Source organism: Triturus cristatus, chromosome 5_2, assembly GCF_964204655.1.
Source record: "Triturus cristatus chromosome 5_2, aTriCri1.1, whole genome shotgun sequence".
In the NCBI taxonomy this organism is placed as follows: Eukaryota; Metazoa; Chordata; class Amphibia; order Caudata; family Salamandridae; genus Triturus; species Triturus cristatus.
This window is the reverse complement of record NC_140588.1, coordinates 103,570,677-103,584,580: the sequence shown is the minus strand read 5'-3', so window position 1 is coordinate 103,584,580 and position 13,904 is coordinate 103,570,677. Positions and strand designations below refer to the sequence as shown.

Genomic DNA, 13,904 nt, shown 5'->3' with positions numbered 1-13,904 from the left:
CACAACCACTTCCAGCAATTAGTGCCCCGTTGCGCTCTGTAATTAGAACACCATTACTCAAGGTAAATCACTCTTTGTATTTGTCTTAAGTAGCACTTTCCTTAACCAGCCTTCAGGTTTTCTTCATAGTGACAGCGTTTTTTGGAACTGGAAACATTGCATCAATAAACAGGTAATGTTGTTTGCACCAAGAGTTACAGTCAAGTAATTAGTATAGGTAAAGTGTTTAGTTAAGTGAGAATAGGATTTGTGGTGTGGGAATACTAGCAGTGAAAAGCAGGAGTGACTTGTCAATACAATTGGGAAGTCGCTTAGCCTTCCGCTAGAAACATTCTGAGTTATGTGCCCAAGTTTGATAGAATGAAGGTTGAATAGTTGTGCCTGCAGTATTTGTATGTGTCCTCCAATGATTTAAAAAAAAAAAAAGCAATGACCCAACATGGCAAGGCCATTTGATTTTTAGCATCACATATAGTAATGCGGCTTTCAGAAAGATCATGTGGTATTAAAGCTTGATCTTGGCTAATAATTATTAGTGGCTCTCCTACATAACATGTTGGATCCTTGTGGCAATTTGTAGATATTACCCAACGTCGAGACTGAAGCTTTTACCATCATTTGTTAGTCTCAGAGTACAGCATTGCAAGCAGCGGCAGTGGATGCAATCAGTATCGTAATCAGACGTATTTACAAGTCAGTGATAAATGGTGGTTTAAGATTATGATAATTTTTTATTATGTACCTCAATCTGGCTTCCTTCGAAATGATTTTCTGTTGGTATCTGGGTTTTCACCCCACTCTTCCTTTATGGGATATCATGATATGATAGGATGTTATCCTATAACTCCCCTATATAATGGAGGTATCTATCCTGTTGTTCTAGGCTGAAGATAAGCTCAGTTTGGTTAAGTTTATATAGCCCTAAAGAACTTCTCAAAAAAAAAAAGCACCATAGAAAGAAATCCTCTTCTTCCTCAAGAAAGCGGTCCCACTTCAACAGCTGCAATCTTAATGCCATTCCCCAACATTCCTTAATTTTTGATACTTTGCTACCTTCAGTTAGGCTCTTCTTGAACATGTCCTTGCTGCATTGTAGAAAACATTGTTGTGCCTAGCAGTCCACAAACAAATACCAGACGGCATAGTCCTGCATCGGGTGACCAACACTTCCTGTTGTCACACCATTCAATGGAAAGTCTCTTCTTCATAACTGAACCCAAATGCCTTCCCCATGGCTCCTCTAAATATGCAGTTGAAAAAACTGGGCTCTTTGACCAGTAAAAATTGTTACTAAAGGTATGTAACTTTGTTCTGTGTCTCCCTTTGAAGAGTTGCAGTTACAATTAAAGGGATACTACCCTCTGAGCATAGAACATTGTACATTTTACATGGAAAGACAGAAGAACTAGCATTGAAATGGTGGCGAAGGTTTGCACCAGCCATTCGCACCCTAGATGGAACGGTGGCAGCTGAACTGCTAATCAGAATGCTCCCTTTGCCAGCTGTCGCAACCAGTATAGGCTACCAAAAGGGAAAACTCTGTGCTGCCACCTCCCTTCCCTCTGGTTTGTTGTGGGCTTCAAACCCACTCCTAGTCTAAGAGCAAAAGCTGGGAATAATAGTGAGTGCAGCATGAGCTGGCTCCCACTTCACCGCCGTCTCTGGAATGACTGCTTCCGAGGAAGGAGCGCCAAGGGAGAAAGGAGACACGTGTTGTCATCCTTTTTTTTCAGTTGAGAAACGGCTCCTGCTCCCGCTGCTCTCAAAATTTCCGCTTCGAGGTCGTTTGCTAATAACCCTATTGTCCTTAACTGCAGGGAAGTAAAGACTGCTAATTAGCCCCCTTGGTATAGAACCTTGGCTATAGCTTAGGCCCTTAAGTGCGGGGAGGATAATTAACAGCTATTACTGTTATAGATGTGGTCAATATCTCCTCATTATTCAATCTGTGTCACTCCACTCTATTCTACAGATTTTCCTTTGACTTGGTTCCTTACACGTCTGTTGTTTTTATTGGGTACAGGGAATGGCATACGCATTAAAGTCACAACTTCACGCTGACGTTTTGTTAGGACTACACTAGCGGGTTGCTTTCTTCTACACTGAGGACATTCTCAACTTGGTTCTAAAATAATGGCCCTTCACATGTCTAAGGGCCTCATAACGAGTACGGCAGTCCTGAGACCGCAGTACTCGCGGTGGCAGTCCGACCACCATATTACGATGGTGGTAGTGGGACCAATACAAGACCACCTCCAGGATCCCGCAGCGGTAGTGATGTGGAAATCAGACCGGAATCACAGCGGTGCCACGGCCGGCACCGCTGAGCAGATTCCGACCTGCCTTTCCTCCAAGCATTTCATGGCAGGGACCCCGCCTGAAAGACTTGTGAAAAAGTAATTGAAAGGGCCCCCGGGCAAATCTGCCAATGGGGTGCATGCGAGGGGCTTATGATGCCCCCCCAAAAGTGCACGGTCGTGCATGCACAGTACGCCATGCATGACATGGTGCATGCCACACCATGCACGAACGTGCTGTTGGCGCTGTCATGGTGGCGGTATACTGTTTAGGTTCTCCTATGAGCCTAACATTCCCGCCTCCATGACACCACCGCTGCACCGCCCGCATGTGCTAGATTCAATGCAGAATCTGGCGGGCGGGTTCACCACTGGCTTGGCGGTCTTCCTGGGACTGTCGCGGTGGCGGTCCTACACACCAAACTCGTAATCGGGCCCTTAGTTTTAGAGACAGTTATGGGAGGGCCTCCCCTACTTGTATAGGCCTCCTACCACACTTGGAGTGAGCATCTATGATGAGAAGCGCGGCACACAGTAACTTCCTGTGTCTGTGGCCCTTAATATCATTCCTATGAGGTGCTCCACAAAAAATGTGTTTTGGACTCAAGTGTTTTCCCACTTTTTGTGACTCCAGAATTTAACAATAATTTACACTTTTAGGTTACCCCGATCGAAGTATAACTTTGAAAACGTTTATAGTAGTCTAAAGTGTTATTAGTACCGTATCTCATCCTCCAAACATTTTTCTTGAAGATTTCTAGTGGCACCCACATTGCGATTGGGGAGGGTTATGTAGTTCAGTTATAAAATATGTTAGATAATTGATGTAATATAAAACTGAATTAGGAGTTCAATTGTGTCTGCTGTTGATACATTAAGGCTTTTAAAGATTTCTATCCATTCTTAAACCATTCAATATTTTAGGATAAAACATATTTTTGCATTACACGGGTTTTTGAAGGTAATCAGAAAAAGTGTGTTTACTTATCTTAAGTGTAATATTGTGCTCTAAAAAATGTGGCTGTGAAAGACTTTGAAGAAGGTATGTGGTCTGCAAAGTGCAAACATTGTACAGTTAGGCAGTGAAATTTAGTTTCTTTGAGCAAGCAGAGAGATGAAACTAGTGCTTAATATCCTTAAGCATTGTGGATCTGACATGTCTTATGTGGGGCACACCTGGGAGCTCCCAGATCACAGAGAGAAAACGACTTCTGTGTGGATGAACATCATCAGTGTTTAAGAGCGGAACTTGGGGCCATATGTAGGTGGCCTAACATTTACCACTTCATAAATACTGAATTTTACCGATTCGGTATTTATGAAGTGGTAAATGCTATGTAGGTAATCCATCGGTAATATTTACAGATTCGGAATGGGTCGGTATTTTAGAATCGGTATTTACCGATTCGGTAATGGTAACTGGCTTCCCATTGATTCCTATGGGCCAGGAGGCCCATAGGAATCAATGGGAAGCCAGTTACCATTACCGAATCGGTAAATACCGATTCGGTAATGGGGGGAGCACAATCAAGGGTGGCAGGGTGTCACAGTGACACCCTGTTGCACCCCTGATTCCTGCATGTGTGCACATGTGGCACACATACATGCCCTAAGGGCATGTATGTCTGCCACATAGCACACTTCTAAGTGCAAAAAAATGCTTTTTCAAAGCCATTCGTCATTTACCACCAACTTTTAGTTGGTGGTAAATACCGAATCCACACAACACCGACACACTCCCCCTACATCTCATTTCAGGATTCGGTATTTACCGAATCGGTAAAATTACCGATTCGGTAATTTTACCGATTCGGTAAATTACAGAATCCTGAAATGTGCCCCCTACATACCAAAAGCCTGAATACCGGTCGGTAACGGGATTTTTACCGAAAATCGGCCGTTACCGACCGGTATTGGGCTTCCTACATATGGCCCTTGATGCGGTAGACTAAAACGAGGAGTGCTTTTTTCTGATTGTTTTTTCTGATTACAATTTCCTCCCTAGCTTTGACCCTGCTTCGGTTTACTGCTTCCTGACTGTGTTCAACCCGTTTGTGATGGGGGCTCTGATGATGTGGAAGGTGAGTAAAACTCCACCATGGCGCTCTATCTGATACGATGACTCAGTGTGGTTGTGCATTGACTAGATGCTCAGAAAGTTCACTGCTGACAATGCCTTCACTGTATCACTTTATTTGTATTTGTTATTTCTAGAGCGCGCGATCACCGTAGTTTCTTGGTGCTGCAGATTGTTATTGATGAGTACGAAAAATGATAGAGTTTTTAGCAAATAAGGTTAAAGAGATAGTTTTTGAGTGTCTTTCGAAACTGCAGCAGACTGTTGAATGCAACAGAGAGAAGAATGATTGAGAGGAAATTCCACACCTTGGCTGCCGCAAAGGAGAATGATTTATCACCGTATGTAACCATGCGTACTTTAGGTGTCTTGGCGGCCTTATGTTAGGTTTGTGCTCTGACTCATTCCTGAATGCAGAACAGTCTGCAAAAGATAATCCTTATAAGTTCTAACAGGTTTTTTTTTTTTAAAGAAAATATATATAAAGACATAGTCACTGTGTACAAACTGATAGGTGAAATCTCCCTAAGTTCGTTATGCACTACATAGAATAGATCCATGGGGGGGGGAATGGGTGCGGGGAAGGAGGATGTGGCTTAAATGACAACATGACCTTAGGGCATTCTAAAGAAGAAGGGGTGATTCAGATCATAAACAGTCACGTGGTAGCCTATAGTTGGCAGTACTACACTCTGTAACCTCTTTGTTGCTGAATAAGATGCCATAAACTGCCATCCTCAAGCCTAGAGATAATGTAATCCGCTACTTTTAAGGCCCAATGCAGCTGGTGTGTGCAGAGCCCCACACTGCCCAGACTTCTGGCATGGATTCAGCAGGCCTCATAATGAGAGGTAAGGGTAAGTGCTTTTGTAGGACCAGAAACAAAGGTAGGGCTAGACATGCAGGTGGGCCGAAGCAGGAGAATCTAGATATGCTTGCAGGAGTAGCAACCATTCTTAGTCTTAGAATTAACCATGGGCACAAGCACAGGTGGAACCTCGCACCTATTTTACAAATCAGCTCAACAGCATTGCCCGGATTAGCCAGAGGCTTGGTGTTGAGTTCTGGAAGTAGCGAAGGCCCGACATTCACCAGTCCTGTTCGGCTGTACTATAAAGCCTTTATAGTCCAGTAAATACTAAAACTTACCCCACACACGATGAGAGTTAAGAATCAAAGATAGAACATGCTCCTGTTTCCAAATGCTGACACTGACATCTAGGAGCCTAAACTATTCCAAGGCGGGGGGCATCAGGAACCTCAGCCTCAAACCGCGCACCATGGGACACCGAATGAACTTCCATATGTGAGTACAAACTTAAAAGCATCCAGTTGATCTGCTGTAAAATACTAAAATGACCAACAAAACTTTTTTGCTCCTCCCTTTGAGAACCGTTAAGATCCTTAACCTGAAATATCACTTGTAGATACCCACACCTTACCAACTACTTGGTTTGAATGACATGGGAGACATTAATCAGCATGATTTGTTTTGTAACAAAGTCTTTTACTTCTAGAAAACACGGTCATCTACAGCAACTGAAGTATTAAATGGATCTCGTCACCGTCATGGAATGAATATTAGTTGTACAGATAAAAGTCCACAGGTTGAGGCACAACCATGAAGCTTCTTTATTTTTAGGTTATAGGTTATAGATGGGTATCTTGTAGCACACCCTCAGGAGCTTCCGATTTTTTTAGCTGACCCCCTCAAGTGAGACACTCCAGCTGACTTTGCATGAGCACCGCAGAGCAGGCAACAGTAACTACACTATGATTCATATCATTCAGCACGGTGATGGCAGGCACTCTGATACACTCACAGCACTGTAAATCATAACATATCTCCCCATCTTAATAAAGCAACTAACATACAATGCTAAAACTAACAAATATAGGCGCACACATCCTAACATCATTGCACTGAAACCGACAAGTTTTGGCATAACCAGTGGGTCAGGAATGTATGACGTTATTCCGCAGCCTTTTATCCCGCAGGGAATCACAACGTGGTCGTTACAACCACCGCGTTGTGATTGCGCATACCATTACTTCTCAAGTCGGAACAATGACTTGCGGAGAGGGGGCGCTGGATGTTGGAATAGTATAATTTACTGTTCCAACTCCAGTCTGTGCGGACACTAGGGAAGGTGTTGGATTTTAAATCCAACACCCACCTCCCCTCCGCAAGTTGTTGTTCCGACTTGCGGCGTAATGGTATGCGGAATCACAACGCGGTCGTTGTAACAACCGCGTTGTGATTCACTGCATTTAAAATTTTTCGGGGTAAAAGTTGTTTCCCGTGGGTCAGGCTTTTAGGCCTGGGCGGAGTTTGTGAAGTCGTGCTACGCGAAGCTGCATTAAGTGCTGAAAAAAGTCTGCAGCGCTACGCGGAGTTCCACGGGCGGCGGAGTCTGGTAGGTGACGCTGGTCACTGATTTTTTAGTGCCAGGAGTTTCTCCCACGCTGTAAAATAAGCACAAACTGCATCACGTGGAGCAACAGAGGACGCTGCTTCTTTTTTCCACTCGAGTTGATTTTCTACTTGAGCGGCAGCTTCGTCAACGCTCCACTACTGTTGAGGACTTTTTTCTAGTTTCTGCAATATCACCCTCAATGTCATCTTTATCGCCCTCTGGGTCTCTAACATTTCTCCTCCAATAGGCTTCCCTCAGCCATTTCCAGTCAGCTCCTTCTTTTTCCAAACAGACGTCTTAATACAACCGTGCCTCTCCCTTTTACTTTTCCAAGCCATCCTCTCACTCCGCTTGCAGTGACTCCATGACTCTGTGCATGGGCGTAGGAAGTGTGGGGGACGCGGGGGATATATCCCCCCCAGATTTTGGAGTGGGGGGGACACGGGGGACAAGGGGGGGGACGAGGGGACAAAGGAATTTCCCCTCTCCCTTCTGTTATCACAGGGCCATTAGCACGCGAAAGCGCTACCTAATGGCCCTGCACTTGACCTGCCTGGAGTCAGAGGCCACCCGCCCTCTGCCTTTTGTTATGCTGCAGGAAGGCTCAGCCGTTCTGGGAAGGGCAGAGAACGGAGAAAAAATAAACGCTGTCTCTTTTCCTTCATGGCAAGGACCGTGTCCACTACTCCTGATCTGCCTCTGGCGGCTGCCCTCCTCTCTTTATTCCTCCATCTCTTTCTGTCTCTGTCTCGCTCCTGCTTGCGTGCTGATTTCAAGAGGCAGCTCTTAAGGTACTCTCTCTTGCCTCTCCTTTTCTTTATTTGTTCCCCTGTGAAATTGATCGAAAAAAGGCTGAACACTTTGGCTGTAAATGTCCTCATTTTCTGACCGTTTTCTATTGAAAAGAAAAACCTCGGAATGGAGAGAAAAAATTGTTAAATACCTAAATAAAGCAATACAGAGTGGACAGCAGACAGGCCAGACTGTTATTTACACCCACACACATTAGCGCCACTTTACAGAGTTTGCCAGTGAAAGCGCTACTTTCTTTTTATCTTCTTTCTTTGAACAACATTGTTTTCCCAGGGTGGGTAAGTGCGCCATTCCTAAAGGGACTGCAATACCTGGTTGATGGGTAGAGTGGAAACGTTTAACATGATCGTTTTCAACTTTTTAATTATTTTAGCTTATAAAATGCGGCTCTGTGTTTGGGGATGTGGTCTTTTTTAAACTAAACTGCATACATTTTGAAAGGATATAAGCAATGGACATTGAAAGGGGTCCCTTCCTGGTCCTGTAGCCATGTCTTGAACTTTTCAGGCAAAATCACTTACTGATTTCTGTATAATGAGTTTAAAACCGTTAAGGTAACCATGTTTTTTTCTGATTACAGTTCACATGCTTTTCTTATTCTTGCATTCCCTATGAGTGTTTGCTTTTTCCAGGGTGTTATTCATTTTTTTTCAGGCAGCATTTTACTGTTGTTTAGTGCATAATTTGAATTTAGTCGCAGCACAATTGAGTTGTGCTGAAGGCAGTGCGAGTTTCTCTCAGTGGGGCAGTATGGTGTTCAGTGTGGGAGAGAATGTGGCACTCTGGCCAGAGCTGCTGAATTTGGAACTGGAGAACCATGTTCAGACCTTCATGACCAGTTCACCATACCACACTCCTGACAGAGCTTATTCCGATGCTACACCTTAGAAGGCCCGATAGACCTTAGAAGCCCAGGTGTCTTAGCACCCGCAGGTGGACCTGTCCACCACAATCCATACTGCAGTTCACTTCCAGTCTTACGGGCAGGCATATGAAGAAGCACATCCTAGATCGACAGTGAATCTGTCACTGAGGTCACAAGACCCTTGAGGCCAGTCCACCTCACCCATTGGTACCTCCATTGGCCTTTTTCCAGCACTAGCAGTGCAACTTGCCAGGGGTTGGCAATGTAGGATTTGCATGCACACCAAACTTAGGGGGTGATTATAATGGCAGTGGGACCACCACGTCACCCCGTCGGTGGCGGTCCCACCGCAATTGGTGACTGCATCACAGCCTGCCATATTACAATGGCGGGTGGTTACCTGGTGGTCGGAAAGACCAACCACCACGCACCCGACGGGCTTCTTGGGCCCGCCGGTGTGGTGGAGGGGCTCGTGGTTCCTACAATGCTGGTGGTGCCTACCATGCACCGCAGCAGGGATTACGATGTCCCTTACCCGCCAGCTTATCAATGGCGGTTCACCTGCCATGGAAATGCTGGCGAAAGGGACATTGGGGGCCCGTAGCAGGCCCCTTTACCCCTGGCCCTCAGAAATGGGTCCTGGGGGGCATCTATGATGCCCCACAACATATCACTGCACCATGTGGCAGGCACCGATATATTTAACATGTTCCTTTTTTTTTACTTTGCAGCGGATGATGCAGCCAGCAGCACCTGCTGCAATGTAAAAGATAGGCACTGCGAACACCGTGTTATGCCTATCGTGGAGCCTCCACCTTGAAGGCCAGCGGTCCCATTCCCCGATTCGATGGTGGTGGTACTGAAGTCCGCCTGCCATCGTAGTCAGCCCCTAAGTTTGCATTTTATGAATATGATTCAGCGGGAAATAAATTGATGTTTGCAATTTAATTGACCTTGGTTGGCCTCTTATCTATGAGATTTCCCCTGTTGAATGTGTCTTTACATTATACATTTTTGGTTGTATGAATTGATTGCATACTACACTCTCCTACAGGTATTAATTTGAGTGCCATTGGGAGTGTCTGGGACCAATTGTTTTCTTAGGAATTGTTTTCTTTACTAACCTTTGCAAAGGGCCCTAAACTTCACAGCAACACAAGTCACATTTCTTTTAGTAATTTGGGATCCGTTTGAGCTTCAAAATTGTTTTGGAGGAAATCGTTAGGTTATGCAGCAGATGATGTATTATGTGGCAAATATGATACAGCCATAGTTAAGTGGAAAACATTTTTCCACTTAATTTTGCCCCAACATTGTAGTTGATCAATTTGTAAGTTCCCCAAACCCAAAAGTCGAGTTTGGGCACAATTTGCATTTTAAAAGCAGCCCTATGACACAGGGCTACTTTTAAACTGACCTCAGGCTTCAGCAGTGCACACATGCAAGCGCAGAAAGGGCTGCTGGCCTCTAAACTGCCATGCCTTATTATATTCTAGGGGCTAAAAAGTAGTTCTAATCCCCCTGCCCTATTATGTACTAGGGCCTTATAGGAGAGGTCATGCCAATCATAGGGGTACCCTAACCCATAGTGTGCCTTAGTGTATGTAGGTGTTTTCACTGTATTTTTAAGTGCCTCTTTCAGAATAGCACTGGCTGTTTAGGCAGAGGCCAGGGTCAGTCAGTCAGGTACCACCAGTACCAGTCAGCAAAAAGTTGGGGAGTGCCCAGGGCGGCTTTGCAACACTAGAGAAACACAAACTCAGAATGTAAAACATAACACCATGGTTGGGGGGTTCTCTTCAATAATCAGAATTGATTTCTATCCTAATGAACCCATTTTCCAACCTTAGGATAGGGAAAGACTGGGGAAAAATCATAACGTTCTAATCTATACAGTGAAGTTTTTATGCAGCTCTTTGATGACGGTTAATAGCTCACTGTTCATGTTAGGATTTTAACTTATAAACTTCAAATACCAAAAGAATATCTCAGACAAAAGCAGTAACTCACTGACCTATTGAATTAAAACTTTCACTAGACAAGCCTTCGATCTTTCTCAAAAAAAGAACATTAATCACCAAAGTTATCTTCACATTTTTATTGTTGCCTGAAAATTGCTGGAGACCAGGAATGCAGCAGCAGGTACTTTTCAAACCCTAATGCACTTGCAAACACGACGCCCCCACCCTAAGTCAGCGGCCTTTGTTTGCTTTGTGCATTAAGATGCAAGATTCATATATATGTTTTTTTTAAACATTTGGTCTCATTACTATATGAATGTAAATAACAATAAAGCATACATGCAAACTGTGACTACATGCCTGGTTTTCTCAATATTTCACTTCGAAAGTATGCGATTGTATTTGTTTAACGGGCGGTGATTTGTATAGGGTCACTGGAAAGTGCACAAGGTTGTCCCTGTCCCCCCCAGAATTTTAGTGTCTCCTACGCCCCTGACTCTGTGACTAGGCCGCTTATCTCACTGTTAAAAGTCAGTTCTCCTGGGAAGAGCGTCCTGAGCTCTTTCCTTCCATGCCACCCAGTCAGCCACGTTCTTCAGTCTCTTGATGATCGCAGTCCGTCTGGCCCCTCCACTCTATGGTGCGGGGGTAGCTTCCCGCCTGGGGAAAACAGCCGCTCTCACTCGGCACCAGCTCGTCTCACAAGTCAGCCCAGTTTTAAGGCCTACACCGTCAGGTCACTCAGAGATACCGGAGTTGGTCCGCTCCACATGTCATCACCGTCGCCAGACACCAGGTCCACTGACCGAGGGCGTCAGCTGTCACTGGCATCCTTGACCTTCTCTCAGGTTTCCAGCAGCGTAAAGCGCCTCACAATCCTGTTAGCACAGTCAGCTGGAGTGACGCGCCCAGTGTGCTCGGCAGAGAGCAGTCTTGCGTCACCACCAAGCTCCGCCTCCACTTGTTTAACATATGAATTAAGACGAACATGTTACTCTGTCATCTGTTTGTGCTCTGCTACTAGTAGTCTGTAAATGACCTATGATAGATATTTCCCTTTAATTCTTTATATGACTCATAGTCCCTTCCAGGTTTTAGAGGCAAATCAGCAACCTCTCCCAGAAATTATTTCCCAGATGGTAATTCTTGAATTTATAAATAATAAATAATATATATTACAACGTAGCCAGCGCTATTGCTTCAAGTATTGTTCCCAGATTAAAGGTACGAAGCAGCTCGCTTTCTTAATACTGAAAGTGTTTAAAATTTCTAGGGCATCGTTTAAGTAAAAGGAATATGGATATATTATTCATCATTTAATTTGTACTTCAGGCTTTGTCTAAAAAATGCAGACAGGATCCTGTCACCCCAATTAATATGACTTTAAAAACTCCGAAATTAGCCACGGCAGTCCGTTTATCTCAGGGGCTTTTCTTCAACTCAACTAATTTGGACTTCTTGCTAATTTCTTTAGTAATATATTCAGCTGTCCTTTCAAAAACCTCTTTCACCAACTAGAGCAGCAGATATTCATGTTTGCCATGTCAAAAATAAATTATTCGATATCCCACCTGTCCTGGATTGGAAGTGTTTAACGGATGCCTGAGCACACACAGTTCCATAGCTCATTCGATAATGTATCAAATGGTTGTGGAGTTAGCTACCTTTCTGAAAAAAGAAAACATTTCTCTTTACCTTTGCATTAATGAAGTTTGAGCATTCTTTAAGTTATATATTTTCTGTTTTACCTAAGGATGTGTTGGTGACACCAAACGGGCATCTTTGTGTGCACTTAGGCCAAACTTAAATACCTTGAAAGGTGAACCTGACCTCACAGATCTGCAGATGGGTTGCTCCCACCAGCTGGCCGGATTGTGCGTAATCACAGTGTAGCTTGGGATGCCAAAAAGTAGTGTTTGCTTTGTGATTAATCACGGACATTTGCCATGCCGTTTGCAAAAACTCGGGTTCTTGGTCCACCGTAGGTATAAGCTGTGCAATGACTGAAGGAATGTGTCCTAAAAACACATTTTCAGAAGCAGTAGGATATTCTACACTAAGCACATTTCCCGTTTGAAAAAAATAGCAAAATAAAACGTCCAAGTGCAAAGTCAGTATTTATTACCCTGCAAGTGTGCATTGTCTGATCTGTGAGCAGACTTCATTGACAAGTGTAGGGCAGGCAGGTGACGTCAGTGGAGTGCACTGCCCACTTTTGAGCATTTCAGCAAATTAGTAAGCTATGTACATTGCCATATCTGCCACCGTATATTTTTTGTTTCCTTTACAGTTTTTTGTAAACAAGTTTTAGTGGTCTTTTATTCATTTTATTGTGTTTAACCGACCCTCTGCAGATCTTGAAATGTGTTTGTTAAAAAAGACATCCCACTATTTTATGTTTCACGTTCATATTAAACCTTATCAACCGTCTAGGTCTGTCCTTGTAGGTTTTACATCTCTGTGTTTCTAAGTTATCATTTGTGTCATGAATCCATACATTATAATATATTGGTTAGTCCAGTCAACAAATGCCTTTCACTGAAATTATTTTCCTTGTGAGATGTTTAGTGTAGACGCTACATCTTCAGGGTGCTATTACTGTACGTCAGTGTGCTTGCAAGGAACCACTCAGTACAAATATTCACTCAATGCAAATATACATTTCAAGGGAGTATCGTTCAGCACTTCGACCCCCAATGCTCATAGGCGCCTTGCCTTTCTTGGGGGTTTCTCATCCCCCTTCTTTTGCATTGGTGTTGACCCCAAGCCTGAGTTACATCTGTGCTCCTCTCGCCCTTTTATATCTCAGCGTGAAGTAACGCACGCTCATTCAGCCCTCCGCTTGCACTTCATCTCTCCATTTTGTTGGGCTTTTGGCACCTTTTGACTTCCATCTCAAGCCTATATGCGTCTTTGCACTAATCACTGCAAGCTCAAAGAAACGTCTGCTGACTGTAGCGTTTTTTGGTTCTTGGTCGTAAGCCAGGCCGTTCTCTCTTGAGATATTGCGTGACCAGGCAACGTGATAGAATCCTGCATCTGGCTCATTAATTGTGGGGCATCGGGTACCAGCTGCTGGGTACATGCTACTCACCATCGTGACTGTCTTGCATGCCATGTGAAGGAAGTCAAAGGGGATCATTTTGAACCTACCATTTCTAGATAATTTCGTGACGAGTTTCCAGTCCTCCAGTACCCTCTCGAAGAGGGTGGACGTTAGTGCTCTGGGAGCCCCCAAATTATCATTAATAGCTTCCACCGTTGAAGTTTAGGCTTTTCACAATGTCTTTAATTGCATACATATCTGGTGTCATTTCTTTGAACAAAGAAGTCCCTAAGTAACAGTTAAATGTTGTAATGATGTGACACAGAATATTAAAAATTGCTGGTAGTCAGATATCCTAATCCACAAGGAACCAATAGTGCTACAATGTCAAAACCTATTATCAATTTGCCCAAACATCACATGCGTAC

The 13,904-nt window shown here is 44.0% G+C and overlaps 1 protein-coding gene across 3 annotated transcripts in view; it reads left to right on the top strand.

Annotated features, from left to right (window-relative positions):
* Positions 1-13,904, top strand: part of PIGN (phosphatidylinositol glycan anchor biosynthesis class N) — an 862,819-nt gene that overhangs the window by 792,337 nt on the left and 56,578 nt on the right. For all 3 annotated transcript variants that reach the window (XM_085606885.1, XM_085606886.1, XM_085606884.1), the window contains 2 exons: positions 117-172; positions 4,303-4,378. In XM_085606885.1, coding sequence (XP_085463011.1) covers positions 117-172; positions 4,303-4,378 — 132 coding nt within the window. The remainder of the gene's footprint in view (positions 1-116; positions 173-4,302; positions 4,379-13,904) is intronic.